Source organism: Periplaneta americana, chromosome 7 (genome assembly GCF_040183065.1).
Source record: "Periplaneta americana isolate PAMFEO1 chromosome 7, P.americana_PAMFEO1_priV1, whole genome shotgun sequence".
Taxonomy (NCBI): domain Eukaryota; kingdom Metazoa; phylum Arthropoda; class Insecta; order Blattodea; family Blattidae; genus Periplaneta; species Periplaneta americana.
This window is the reverse complement of record NC_091123.1, coordinates 103,462,837-103,478,522: the sequence shown is the minus strand read 5'-3', so window position 1 is coordinate 103,478,522 and position 15,686 is coordinate 103,462,837. Positions and strand designations below refer to the sequence as shown.

Genomic DNA, 15,686 nt, shown 5'->3' with positions numbered 1-15,686 from the left:
ACTACTGGTCAGTAGTTTATATCATCGTACAAAGTAGTTAGTGTTAGGATTAGTGTTGGTACCCTGTTCCATTACAATATAAAGAGAGCTATACATATATACATTTTCAACACTAGTTCCTGTACACTTCAGCGATCTGTTGGATTGATTTTAGATTTTAACTGTGCAAAACATGAATATCATTTTCAAATTTTGCTATTCTGTATTTCATTTTCTTTGTTCCTTTAGTTTGTAGGTGATTGCAAAAGAGGAACAAACTTCTTGTTAACAGAACTCACCCACAGTACTTTTCCCATAGTTCAATGCAATGTTTATTGCGCACGGCTTCCCCGCGCACATATAACAGTTGAGTAAAATATGGCGTCCTGGTGGAAGGCTGTTCAAATATGTTGACGTTAAATTGGAAATATTTCCGTTTTAGATGTTTGTACAGTTAGAATAGAATGTCAGAACAAAAAAGAAATACTTTGACATCATTAGGTACAAATAAAAAGGAGAAGAAAACCAAGGAATTACTCAAAACTGTGCGTTTTACACTTGGATTACCCGAATCCAACGAAGAGGCATGTCCTGAGTTCCATTACAGTGCGCTACTCAATTCTGCAGAGGTAAGTTATCACTGAAAATGGTCACGTTATTCGAAGCCAAGACTTCAGAGTGCTGAAGTATCTTTTATACGTGTTTTATCGTAATGTTTATTCAGATATACAATTTATAAATATGAGATTTAATGTCGTTTTTATGTTGCGGCCTGAACTTTCCCTCACGCATTAACCCAGTCCCTGCTTTTCTAAATGAAAGACATGCTGTATTTTGGTTGTAATTATATAGTGTGAGAATTCAGGAGAAGAGTCGCCATATTTGAAAGAAACATAATTGTTTGTTTCTGTAGTTACCCGTCATGGAAATAACAGGAAGTTATTTAGTGATGTTTCACGGGTTCAGATATTCCGGTTTTTATTTTTATATGTGTATTCGTAAGAAGATCACTTGGTGAATAAAAGAATATATCAATTTATATGTCCCATTAAAAAAATGCCGACCTACCTAGATCGATCAGATTTAGTGTCACCAGAGTGAATGACGCGTTCTTAGAGCTTGAAATTGTTACGTTCACATTTATTTTTTTTTTTGTTGTAGAATGTGTTAATTCACAGATTTTAAACGCGATTATCGTAATTCATTTACAAACATGAAATTGTTTATGGGCTGTAGAAAATGGATATTACGGAACTCGTGACATACACCTTAAATGAACACACTTGTTCAATGATTAATCCAGTATGTGAGGTTGGCAACATCTAAAAGTTTATTTTTTATAATTAATTTTATTACTGAGCTATAATTATATATAATTTGTAACTAAAATAAAAAGAGGTCTAATATTTTCGGTGTCAGCTGATGTAGGTACGTCCGTTTTTTTTTCTCGTGTTATGTGTAGTAGAGTTACGAACATACGAACTAATTCATTTGAAATAGGATCGTAGTGACTGATCCAGCAATTAATAAATGTAATTATACAAATTATAGGATTGTGTTAATCTGGGCGCAGTTACGCGCATGATATAATCATGATGGTATATCAAAATATGTCTTGTTTCTTATTCGGAAGTGGGGATATGAAATGAGGAACTGCGGTTATAGAGGTAATAACCTTCTATTACGGATAAATTGACGGGAAGACATTTTGTAATATCTTTACTCCCCGTCAGGGGTGGGGCTGTTAGCCATACTTTGTTTTACGTGTTCGAGAGTAGAAGGAAACCTACTTTTTGTGTGTTCATGATAGGTGCGTAACATGAAATCAGGTGAAACATTACAATCGAGTGATCATTTTATGTCGATGTTTTAATGTTCGGTATAGCACACACCCTATTTTGGCACATTTTCGAATACTGTGTTGACAGCTATCGATTGTGGGGCTGAGGAGTGCATCCGAATGAAGTATATTAGCTGTGTGACTAGTTTTGTGGTGCTGTATAGCCTATGAATGGTAGAAAAATATTTTGATACTGTAAGTGGGGAGGGGCGATTGGGGTTAGCGACCGGCTGGTGCGGCGAAATGCGCGCGTCTCAAAATAATTAGGCTACATCAGTCATGTTGCGAGGTCGGAAATGCAAGCGTCGATCGTATGTTGGGCACGGACATCATAGACAAGACACGGACGTGTTGATAGCAGTTTGAGGGGCGGACATATTTGACTAGTGGGAGGTACCGTACCTGTAAACGTGATCGGATGGTGTGAAGGGACTAAGCAAAGGCGCGAGAGGAATGAATGTAGCCTATGAAAGACGGAGATAGAGAATGCTGTATGGAGATGAATGTTGAAGGCAAGATGTTATGTCGCTTGCATGTGAGAGAGTCATGATCAAATGTCATACTTACTGATTTGACAAAGCATGCTCTCGTCGGGTGGAGTTTCATTTCCATAGCGTAACTGGAGGCGTGTATTGTAACATTCGTGTTGACGATCGGGATAGCGTTTGCGTGCCAATCATACACGTAAACTATTTTTTGACGATATACTGAATCTCATACGAAACGGAGTGGTTTTTATTGAATTAGATATGTCTTACCATCTTATATAGGTCTGTAATTAGAATATTGTTACATATTTAATATCTGGAAAATTTTGAATAAGCCTACAATATTAAATGCATCAGAATTTGTTGTCAAGTTATAAGAAAACTTATTTGAAGAACTATATTTTCGGTATTACATCAAATTTGACATGTAATGAACTCCGTACCTGAGAAGCAAAAGGGCGTAAGTCCATTTTCATAACTTTTAAGGACAGTCGAAAAACTGTTTCTAATGATAAGCTGTATAATAACTCTACATTGTGTAGGTATAATAAAATGGTAAAACATTTTAAAAATTACGTACAAGATTAATTATTTTATTTCTTTTCTGGGTGTTTTCAATTTTCTGTTTAATTCTTCTGGGCAATATGAAGTTTCTCAAGCTTCAAAATGTATTTCTTGAGTCCAAAACATTTTGCATAGTACTAAGGTTGCACAGTTTGATAGACAAAATTAAATGAAACATCGTTGCGAGAAAATAAGAAAATCATGAATACAATATTATTATTATTATTATTATTATTATTATTATTATTATTATTACCTTACTGAATCTCCAAAATTTACAAATACCACTATTGCACCTAAGGTATATTAGGGTTGTTAAAATGATAAGCATTATATATCGTTGCTGCTGGGAAGAAACATCCTACGTGTAAAAGACCAAATTTTACAGGAGAGACAGAAAACACTTTCATTCTTAATGAAAGTAGTTTTTAAGTTGGTGTATGTTATAATTTTTTAGAATTTAAATAATTGCAAGAAAATTAATATTTCTTGTTACAAGTTACACATAGCAGATTTTGATTTGGTATTGCGAAATGACACATAAAAGTTTTGTTTCAATAAAGAGTCTTATTCTTTATTATTCTGAACTGCAGTAATTTTTATCACAGTAACAGCTTCAGTATTAATAAGAATGCTTACATACAGACTCGTTAACAATACAATGCTTCATTCATATACTGACGTAAATTAGATTCTCATTTGTCAGATTTCATAGGCAAATTGCTATAAAATACATAGTGATCTCTTTCAACGATGGGTTCCAAGTCTCGCAAGTGATTAAATTTGGATTGAAAGATGGGCAACTATGCTTGATATAACTGTTTTATTCTCTGAGAAAGTATCTCCCATGCTGTGGTGCATTGCAGTTTGTATTTTATGGTTCCATCGTGTAGGTAAATATTGTACTTTGAAATGTTAACAGGTTTGCCACTTCTCTTTCCTGATCTTAATGATAGTAAATTTTACTTCAGATCTTTATAATTCCTGAAGAAAGTAAAAAAAGATTGTTAATAGTATGGCATGGATTTTGTGGTCTTGCTTGTTGCATTCATGGGACATTAGTAGACCTACATTGATGAGTTGATGGGTGGTAAGAAACAGTTCCAAACCAGAACGAATGCTGTGGCAGATTACATTGCGCTGTTGTAAAAGTTGTTCCTTCTGAGATTCAAGAGCCCCCACAGCAAATTAAAAACTTACTTATCGGAGTACATCCGTTATCAACACACTTTTTTATATAATATAATACTAATAATAAATCTGTAAACGAAATTTTTCTGGTAATTTTCGCTTTTCCAAAAATAATTGATGTTAACATGTATAATTATTCATCCTGAGACTGAAAATCGCTTCTTTGAAATTTTTGTTTGTATGTATGTATGTCTGTCTGTCTGCCTGTCTGGATGTTTGTTACCTTTTCACGCGATAATGGCTGAATGGATTTCGATGAAAATTTGAATATAAATTAAGTTCGTTGTAACTTAGATTTTAGGCTATATGGCATTCAAAATACTTCATTTACAAGAGGGTTATAAGGTGGTCTGCATTAAATAAACCGAAATTTCTCGCTTATTATTTTTGTGAAAAATGTTGCATAACAAAAGTTTCTTTAAAAATCATTTCCAATACGTTTCATTCCAAGCAAAATTTTGATGGGACCAAATTGCACCAAAAACGGATGTTTTCTGAACCAAATGATCATATTTTAATTATTTGCATGTAATAACAATTAAGAAATATGTTAAAGGAATTATCATTGCACTAAATGAGTAGTCTCTGGACCAAAATGATCGCATTTTAATTATTTAAATACAATTTAAATTAAGTGACATATTAAACTATTTATCCTTCTATCACACACGAATGTTCCCTGGACCAGATGTCCTATTTTAATTATGTAGGCCTAGTTACTTTATATTTATTTCTAACAAGTGCAGCGGAGTGCACGGGTACAGCTAGTTTCTATGAATAAACTGCTTCCATAACACCAGGAAATCAAACTATTTATTTTGTTACCATAGCAATGTTTCTGGTATAAAGCATTTGATAGCTTGTGTAACCATGGAGGATAATAAAATCTTTCAGATGGTATGCAGAAAGATACAGTGTGTCATTTAAAAATGTTTTCGATGATGTCACAACTCGCACAACAATATCAAGAATGGTTTGTTTTTGTGAGAAAGTGTCTTTTAACCTATTAGCACCGTACATTGTCATAAGGTAGCAATGCAAATTGCCTTAATTTTAAATAGCCTGCTAGGACTCAGACTGCAAGATATAAATCCGGCAAATATTTTATTCAATGCATGGACATGTGTAGAAGGCCACAGTGATGTCAATTTTCATTCTGTTGTTCATAGTGCTAGTGTGTTTATTGTTGGTACTTGGTGCTGTGTCAAGTTACGAAGAAATGGACGTAGAGTTTAAGTACTGTCAAATGGAGTGAAATCGGACAGATTTAGCATACTTTTTAACTGGTTATTCATGGTGTAGGGCTACTGAAATTTTGGTTGAGTAATATGGTAATTCGTGGGGAAAATATTTTATGTATGTAGTTTTCAAAGAAATTAATATTTATAGTAATCAGATAATTAAAAAAAAAAAATAATTTAAAGTGTCCGGTGTCACCCCATGTAGCGGGGTGATTTCGGACACTCATACTTTTTCAATGTTTCTCTGAAATCGCTCCTTAATGAGGTGAAATCAGACAGTAAAATGACTTTTAAAAATTATCATTAAGCTTTTAGTTAAAGATTTTTTTTTTTTTTAAATACTCAATATTATCCTTACACAAGTCATACGCCTCGGCCAAGAAATAAAAGACAGTTTTAACAAGAAGAAGATACCTTGGCAATATTTATTGACTTTCAGTTAGCATATGACTCTGTTTGGAGAAATAAATTATTACTAAAACTCCAAAAATTAGGTATCTCCAGCAATATGTTCAGAATTCCTTAGTCAGAGATTCATTGCCACTAAATTCAATAACTCACTTTCTAGTTACAGACACATCGAGGTCTACCTCATGGCGCTATCCTCAGCACAACTTTATTCAATATTTATATAAATGACTTACCCTCCTTATTAGAGGAATCAAACATGAAAACAGAACTATTTGCAGATGATATAGTTTTGTGGACTTCCAGATCTTACAGACATAGGCAAAATTAAAAATTCTGCTCTTAAAGCTCTAAATAAACTACATGAATGGAATACATCAAATTTGATGACACTCAATTTAAGCAAAAGTAACTATCAAATATTTTCACTTGGTAAAAAAGAAAGAGAATTCAATATCCAATACAATGGCCAACATCTTCTTAGGACTTATGAATCCAAATATCTTTGAGTTATTTTCAGTAGTAAGTTAACATGGAGCAACCATTTCTGAAAAAGCTCGTAAAAGATTCTTCCTTCTAAAAAGACTAGCAGGAAAGAAATGGGGATGCTGTAGAAATACTTTGAACACTATATATAAAATGTTTATATAGCCAGTGCTGACATACTGCAGAGAAATTTTAATTACTTCACCTTTCATAAACGAAATAGAATATGTTCGAAATCAAGCTCTCAGGCTCATTACTGGTGGAATCAAAACAATTCCAATAGATTCTATGAGATTCCTCACTAATATTAACAGCATCAAAATGACAATAGAAGAAAAAGCACTGATTCAATATGAAATACTTATCAGATTACCAGGAAACCATTGGCATTCATACAGTCCTCTCTGTAGATTGAAAACTCAAAAAAGTTTCATATGCATGGTTCAAGAATTAAAACAGAAAATCAATATCCCGAATTTAAAAGAAAACTTACAAATTAAACCAAACCCTTTAACTCTATTAAATATAGAATATAATCTAAATTTAACAGAAGAAATACTGAAATCAGAAGTAAACACTGAAATTATGAATCAATTGTCTTTAGAGACAATTAATATTAGGTACCCTCCACAAAACTGGCTTCATTTATACACCGACGGATCCTTGCTCTCCAGAGAACAAGGTGCTGGTGCAGGTGTTACGTGCTCTCTCTTCTCACTTTATAGATCTCTTGGATATGGAACAACAAGTTTTGATGGAGAAATCATTGCAATAAGTGAAAGTCTCAGGAATCTTCTATGCCACATCAATAAATTTAAGAATGCAGTTATATTGTCAGACTCCAAAGCAGCTATTCTATCAATAGTCTCTAAACACACATCTTCATCTCAAACAGCAGAAATAACTAAAATGCTTTCTCAATTAATATCACTCAATAAAAGAATTGTATTCCAATGGATACAATCCCATTGTGGAATCCTGGGAAACGAGAATGTGGTTGCTTTAGCAAAGAATGGCGGCAGCACTGCTACTTTACAGACCTGTTACTAAATCTACGTATTACTCTGTGAAGAGATTTATTAAATCTACATACTTAGACTTCAACAAACAAAATTTGATAACACAATCTCAAGGGAAAAAATGGAACTCTCAGCTTCATAATCCACAGTTAATTCCCGATTTACCACGAAAATCATCTGTAGCTGCATTTAGATTGGCAACAGGCCATGATTGTTTGGCCAAGCACCTGCATAGAATTGAAATATATCATTCCGCTAACTGTTTATTGTGCAACTCAAACCAAGAAATGGATTGGAACACCTCAAAATCTGTGCTGCAGTGGCTGACCATGATAATATCTTTGAAAAATATTGGAGTGCAAGAGGTCAAATGACTTTGTCAAATGCCTGGCATTAGAAAACAACATATTATGCTTACATTTCTTACATGTTATTACAGTATTAATACAATTGAATAGTTCGTTGTTGAAAGGAACTAAGTCCACATTTTTGTCAATTTCATTTTTTTATTGATTTGTAATATAGAAAGCAAGCTGCATCTGTTGATGTTGGAACGAACTAATTTTTGATATTCCCTGTGCTTTATTTGAGGTGGGCAATCTTGTCATTCAGTGCTGAAAGGAACTAACTCCTGTACTGTCCGTGCAACACTTATCTAGACAGCTGAGTCCCCTAGTTCTCTCTTGCTGCCCCATAGCTATCTGCTGGCTACCTGACCGTCGCTGCAGCAGTTGTACTTGCAGTCACTAAAACATCATTCGGTATTTATTTTCAGTGCATTCGATTGGATATGGTAGGTGAAAGTATATGGTTTGACAAGGTAATAAACATAAATAATTACATTTTTCTTTTTCTGTGTGTAATACAGTATGATCACAACTTCAATTATTACAATATTCGTATCTGGTCGTGAGCTACTGATTGTACGCGATAAAGTCTTTTCAGTAGAAGCCCAGGTCTGTAGTTGTTGGGTTTCCACAAAACTTCACTTTCATACACAGTCATTATTATCCACATTCTTCTTCTTCCTCTTCCCCTTCCCTTCTTCATTATCATCATCATCATCATCATAGTCGTCATCACTGCTGGTGTCGTCTAGACATATTATAAAATCCATAAATTATTAGGGAAAACACTTGAAATAAATCCCGAAAAGACAAAGTATATGATTATATCTCGTGACTAGAACATAGTACGAAATGGAAATATAAAAATTGGAAATTTATCCGTTGAAGAGGTGGAAAAATTCAAATACCGCTATCTTGGAGCAACAGTTCAAATATAAATGACACTCAGGAGGAAATAAACGGAGAATAAATATGGGAAATGCCTGCTATTATTCGGTTGAGAAGCTTTTGTCATCCAGTCAGCTCTCAAAAAAGCTGAAAGTCAGAATTTATAAAACAGTACCGGTTGTTCTGTATGGTTGTGAAACTTAGACTCTTACTTTGAGAGAGGAACAGAGGTTAAGGGTGTTTGAGAATAAGGTGCTTAGGAAAATATTTTGGGCTAACAGGGGTGAAGTTACAGGAGAGTAGAGAAAGTTACACAACGCAGAACTGCATGCTTTCTTTGTTCACCTGACATGATTAGGAATATTAAATCCAGACGTTTGAGTTGGGCAGGGCATGTAGCGCGTATGGACGAATCTAGAAATGTATATAGAGTGTTAGTTGGGATGCTGGAAGGAAAAAGACCTTTTGGGAAGCTGAGACATAGATGGGAGGAAAATATTAAAATGAATTTGAGGGAGGTAGGATATGATTACTGTAGAGACTGGATTAATCTTGCACAGGATAGGGACTGATGGCGGGCTTATGTGAGGGCTGCATTGAACCTCCGGGTTCCTTAAAAGCCATAAGTAAGTAAGAAAGGCATTTCTCTTTCGCTTCTTGATTGCAACAAACAACCACTGACCTTATTATCTCCATCTCCTTACTGTGAAAGCGTATAACCTTGTTGCATCTCGTATTACTATTGGCCATTGCATAAATATGTTTTCACAGAATGAAAAAAATTACTGTAAGTACAACACCAAGGAAGCAAATGTATTTTACCTGCCTCGTAGACCATCCTTTCCTCTCCTGCCCCGCTACTGCTAGAAGCGACCCCTCTACTCCCCGCGCCTCTCTCTTTTAGCTGTCCAGATAAGTTTCGCGGACAGTAGATAGTGCTTTTCAACATGGAACTACGAAAGTTCCAGGTTGGCGGCCCTGTGATAACAGTATATTCTGCCTACAATATTTCGCGGGTTTTATGAGTCTGCAGAGACTGATTGTTGATTACTAGTTGCTTGTCACATTAAATGTTCAGATTTGATAATTCTGCACTTGATAACTGTATCAGATAATGGAAGACGGAATACACGAGGTCGTAAAAAGGAAAAAGTGTCGTCACGACGAAATATATCCATCTACTCCTCTTGATATATCTTAGGAATAATGTTGAAATATCAAGAGTGAAAGGAGTAGCATATAATATAAAAACTACGGAGGTAAAGCAATCCCCAAGAAAAGTATTGGACCTCCTTGCAGGTAAGAAAAATTATATTTTTTATTTTTATTTTTATTTTGTGATATTAGTTTTGAAGCCCATATAAATACATGCAGACAATTTTCATATATTTTAACAATATTTTGTGTCATGTTTCAGTTACAGGCGTAGTTGTTTTGATGCACTCATGGAAGAAGAAAAATTGCACACATTTTGCAGTTTTCATGAGTTTGACAATAAAACTGAACAAGATATCCACTTACAAGGGCTGATTAAATATCATCCAGTACAATGCAGACGACAAAAAAGTACTGATGATGGTAACAGAGAAACAAAACATGATACGTGATTCAGCATATACATATTATGTTATTAGGCATAGTGAAGATTACAAGCTTGCAGAAATGCTTTCTTGAGTTTGCATGAAGTGACACAGAAACAGGTTTACAGAATTGCTAGATTCCTATCAAAAGGGAAATCTCCGAAGGAAAAGAGACGACAGAATAAAAAGTCCCATGCTATTTCACAAGAAGTTTGTACAATGTTTTGGGATCAAATCAATATATATCCAGTTAAAACATCACATTATGGAGGCACAGAAATATCTTACCTAGATGCTAGATTAAATCTTAAGAAAATGCTTGAAATGTTCAAACAAGAACATCCTAATGTTGATGTAAAGTATAATTTTTTATGTCCAATATTTTAATAAGAATTTTGCATATCGATTTGGTAGGCCACAAATTAATGTTTGTAGTAAGTGTGAAGAACTTGAAACAAAAGAAAAATCTCCACACTTATCACAAAATGTAAAGCTAGCAGCATTTATTGAATTACAAGTTCATAAAAGAAGAAGTAAAACATTTTATTCCAACTTACACTCATGCTCTGAATCCTGTAAGTCTGATGAAACACTATGTATAGCATTTGATTACATGCAAAATCTCCCTCTCCCTCATATACCTGTTCAAGAGATTTTCTACCTCAGGCAGTTCTGGGTTAATGTTTTTAATATTCATAATCTTAATGAAACATTTGCAAAGTATACATGTATCATGAGGGAGAGGCCAAAAAAGGTGCCAATGAAGTATGTTCTTTCGTTCTGGACTACCTCACTAATGAAGTAAAACAAAATGTTAAGAAACTTCATCTTTACTCAGATGGGTGCCCAGCTCAGAATAGAAATCATTCATTTGGCTTTGCATGGGTGTAGTTGAGAATAAAATGTTTGATGAAACAATTCACTGATGCCCTATCAAAGGGCATTCCTTTTTGCTCTGTGATAGGGATTTCGGAGTGTTCAAGAAAGCAATTCAGGAATGAGATAGAGTCTATACATCTAAAGAATACTGTAACATCATTGCTAATGCAAAACGCAATGTTACTTTAAAAATGATAACAGGTAATGATATTTATGATGTAAATAAATGGTGGCCCAAATTTTGTAAAAAGACCACGCTCAGTGGCTTAATCAGCTGGGAGGAAATCCCTCGGAATATGAAGATGACATTTGCTTCTGCATCATTCTCAGAGTTTGTATATTCTGCTGATCACCCTGGTACAGTTGTAACTCGTCCTTTTATTGAGAGTCTAGTCAGTCACTGTTTCCACCTATCAAACCCTGGCACAAGAAGTTGTAATCTTATTAACTAATTACAGAAAGTCTATCCTGAAGGACGAGTTCCAATCTAAACAAGTAAACTAGGAGATGTGAGGAAAGTTTATCGTTATGTTACTACATCAGGAGATAGCAAAGATTTCTATGATGAAAGACTGCAATGGCCAACGGAATAAAAAGAAAACCTACTTTATTGAAAACAGTTATTATTTGTACTGTTCTGTATTTACCCAAGAATAATAATATAGGCCTATTGGTTTATTCAATCGAATAGTATGGGTATTTTAAAACCTTTGTTTTATTTTCTGAGTTATTCTCATTACAAAGGTGTATGACTACTGTAAATATTCTATGTATTTTGTGAAAATAATGTACGTTATACTGCACCATGCAAGTAACATGTTTCATAGTTGATTTTGTTTCTTAATATACGAATATGTATTAAGGTGATTTAATAAATTCAAAATTTATTATTATAGGCCAAAATATGTTTACATTCTTATAAATAGAGCTTTAAAAAGTGGACTTGGTTCCTTTCAACAATAACCGATTCAATTATTAAGACATTACAACCTTACATTTCTTACATGTTATTACAATATTGATACAATTATTATGACATTAACAGACATCATCATTACAATAAGTGAGGGGTGATTTTGGACACTCATACTTTTTCAATGTTTGTCCGAAATTGCTCCTTCATGAGATGAAATTAGAGAGAGAGAGACTGTATTTTCTTTGCGATGTACCATAATTTGGACTCATCTTGAAAAACAGAATTCAAAAGCGAAAAAATATTATCGTTAAACTTTTAGTTAAGTATTTTTTTTTTTTTAAATACTCATATTATCCTTGCATTTCTTACATGTTATTACAATATTAATACAATTATTGAGACATTACAACCTTACATTTCTGACATGTTATTACAATATTAATACAATTATTATGACATAAACAGAAATGGTTATTACAATGTATGAAAGAAAATCTATGTTTTCTAATATTTGAACTTGTTTTCCAAAATATTTTCTTGGAAAATAAATCTTCCCTTTTCTTCCTACGGTTTTTTAAGGACTTTGACAATGTTTTCTTTTGGAACTCTATCTTCATCAACAGGAGGAAAAACAAATACCAACTGACTATTGCAGTATGATTGCATACATCCTTCCCTCCTACATCTGTCACAACACTAACATACTTTCTCGTCTTCAGTTTTCTTCCTTCCTCATATTCATAATTCACCACTACAAAAGCTTCTATTGTCAGTACACCTTCCTGTGGCTGTTCTTCAGGACCATCTTCCTCCTGTTCCTGTTCCAAAACACTGATTTCAACTTCTTCTTGCCCTTCAGTTTTTCAGTTCTGCCATATCTCGACTGAGTACAGTGACGATAGCATCATTGGCTGTGTGTCGTTACTGCTGCTAGACTTCAAATACGAAATATTGCAAACTTACCAATTACTTCAGATACTCTGAAAATGACCTCTTCCTGCAGTGAGATCAGAGTCCTGCAGACTTGCCAACAGCTCAGCACTGCTAGTCCTAATGCATCAGCAGCCCAGCCTACCCAAGGCCAACACTGCTTGACACGGCCACTTCCTAGCCCATCGCACTGGGTTTTTAAGCTCAACGTAGCCCGCTGCACTGCTCAGCACTGCACCAATTGATTGCATTCTACTGCTTTCCTGCTTGCACGCATTGGTTGTGCTTTCCCTAGGCATATGGCATGAACATACAGTTACCAGCATACCGGACACATTACAAAATTAAATTATTTTCCACTGCTGTCGAACACAGATTTAAAAACTTTCCCTAAGGTACTCTTTTAATATCCATCTGACTCTGTTGTTATAAACTCTCTAGCAGCGATTTTCTCCTTTACTACTACTTCTCTAGAGAGACTGTATTTTAAAATGTATGCATTCACAGCCGGTGTCTCTGATGAAGGTTTTCCAGGCTGTTATTACACTATCAAAGTTCTTTGACAAAGATCTTTTATAAAATATATATTTTTAAAATATGTGACAGTATAATGGTTTTCTTATATAATAGTTTGTTTGATAAAAGATCTTTCATAAAATGTTAGTGCAGCTTGTTATCTTTGATAAAAGATTTCTGTACCTTGAAACAAATATGGTAGGATGCAAATATAACTGGACTTTGCTACCACAAAAATTCTGATATCTGAGTATGAAGGAAAGGAAATGTAAATAAATATTTTTATAATATAATATTAATGTTATATAATAATTTGTATAACCTTTCATTTCCTCGCATTTGTAGCTCTTTCAATAAGTTCTGATGTATACCTCTCTTATCACGTCTTGCAATCCATGGATTAACCCCTGATCACATATTTATATTGAGATCAGTGGTTTAACCCACAGGCGTTTTTTTATTAGTAATATGCATATTGCAGTAATTGAACTAATTGTAGCTAAACAAGCATAATACTGTTCTTCATTCATGGTGTTATAAACTTAACACGTAAATATTAGTATAAACAAATCATAAACTTAACGTGTAAATATTAGTATCAACAAATCCTCGGAACACGGAACACATGTTCACTGTTGTGGAACAAGTGTTAGGAGAGCTTTTATAAAAGATTTTATGTAGTGTAATATATAACAAATCCTATCTTTTATCAAAGATCTTTGATAAAATATTTTATCATATTCTTTGTCACAACTTTGATAATGTAATAGTAGCCTTACAGAGACTGTATTTTCTTTGCGATGTACCATAATTTGGACTCCTCTTGAAAAACAGAATTCAAAAACGAAAACATTTGAAACAGTAGCTGATCGTTGATCGAACCGCACACTCAAGGACAAGCCTGCACAAACTCAATTCATAAGTAAAGCCTTGGTTTTTCTGAATGACACATGCGAGTTGTGATGTGCAAGACCCGCCTCACACAAATCCAGTCTATGCAAGAGATAGTGAGTGGTTTCTATAACTGCGAGGTATGCAGACCTCGCACCTCGCAGTTATAGAAACCACTCACTATCTCTCCAGTGGTCCGGATTTGTGCGAGGCGGGCCTCACACCTTGCATCACACATGCGTCGGTTCAGAAAAACCAAGGCTTAACTAATAGACTGATAGAAGCGGAAACTTGAGCTCGATGCCTTGATATAAAACCCACCGCACAAAATTGCTCTGCAAGAAATCTGCTCTGACCCGTGTGGTGAGGCTGGGTGACGTCATGGGCTAGTTCCGTGCGACACTGTGGAGCCCAGTGCAGTGCAGTGCCGAAGCAGTCCATGGGCTGGGACGTTGTGCAGGTCTCTGAGTGAGATATACCCTACATCTCTTAACAAATTATGTCACACTTACTGCAGTTCAGCTTGAGTAATTTTTGTCACTTCCTGTCTTATTGCATATTTAAGTTCTGAAGTATGGGGATTATTATGTATACACTTTACGCTTTAAGTTTCCCCAAAGATAAAAATCACAGTAATTGAGATCAGGGGATGTAGAGGGCCACAAACCTCTGTTTATATCCGGTCTTCGAAAACATCCTTCATGGTTCAATTGAACGTTTGGCATTGTCCTGTTGAAAATAATCATATTGGTTTTCTTCGCCTGTAAGCTGCTTGAAAATGGATCAGTATTGTTATGTTATAAAATATTGGCCTGATTATTCATCTCACACTAACTGCACACCAAACCTCTACTCTATCACTGTGCAGTGGGACTTGCTGTACAATATGCGGATTTTCATCACTCCAGTATCGCACATATCGAGAATTGACATGACCATTGAAATAAAGCCTGCCTAATCAGTCATAAAAATTAGCTATGGATCAAGGTGTCCATTGTAAGCATTTTAAAGAAACCAATTGCAGAACAGTATTCTAGGGACAAAATATGTTAGCTTGATTTCATGCACAAACCTTATTTTGTATGATGAGAATTTAATTAGCTTAGTTTTTTTTGTGAGCTGACCCACAGGATATGTTTATTTCTTAAGCTAGGTAATGAAGAGATTTCTTTGGACTTCATTCTAATCGCATTTTAATATCTTTAAGTTTTTCTGCAGTTAAAACATGTCGTTTATGCTCTCTAGACTTGTCACAAACCTATGAATGCATTTGCTATAATTGTTTTTCTTTACATAACACTTCACTAGATAAATTCGTTATATATTGTGTCAAAAAATCTGAAAGTTAGAATTTATAAAACAGTTATCTTACCAGTTGTTCTTTATGGTTGTGAAACTTGGACTCTTACTTTGAGAGAGGAACATAGGTTAAGGGTGTTTGAGAATAAGGTGCTTAGAAAAATATTTGGGGCTAAGAGGGATGAAGTTACAGGAGAATGGAGAAAGTTACATAACACAGAAGT

At 34.5% G+C, this 15,686-nt stretch overlaps 1 protein-coding gene across 10 annotated transcripts in view; it reads left to right on the top strand.

Moving 5' to 3' along the window:
• Positions 1 to 323: 323 nt before the first annotated feature.
• The window catches only part of LOC138703319 (ubinuclein-1-like), a 720,147-nt gene continuing 704,784 nt past the window's right edge, over positions 324 to 15,686 (top strand). For 6 of the 10 annotated variants that reach the window (XR_011333095.1, XR_011333096.1, XR_011333097.1 and 3 more), the window contains exon 1: positions 324 to 608. Coding sequence is in view for 6 of the 10 variants with exons in the window: in XM_069831096.1 (XP_069687197.1) it covers positions 444 to 608 (165 nt within the window). In the remaining 4 variants the exon portion in view is untranslated. Of the gene's footprint in view, positions 609 to 1,677; positions 1,790 to 15,686 lie in introns of those variants that run through there. The other 4 variants (XM_069831098.1, XM_069831101.1, XM_069831102.1 and 1 more) reach the window with 2 other exon arrangements.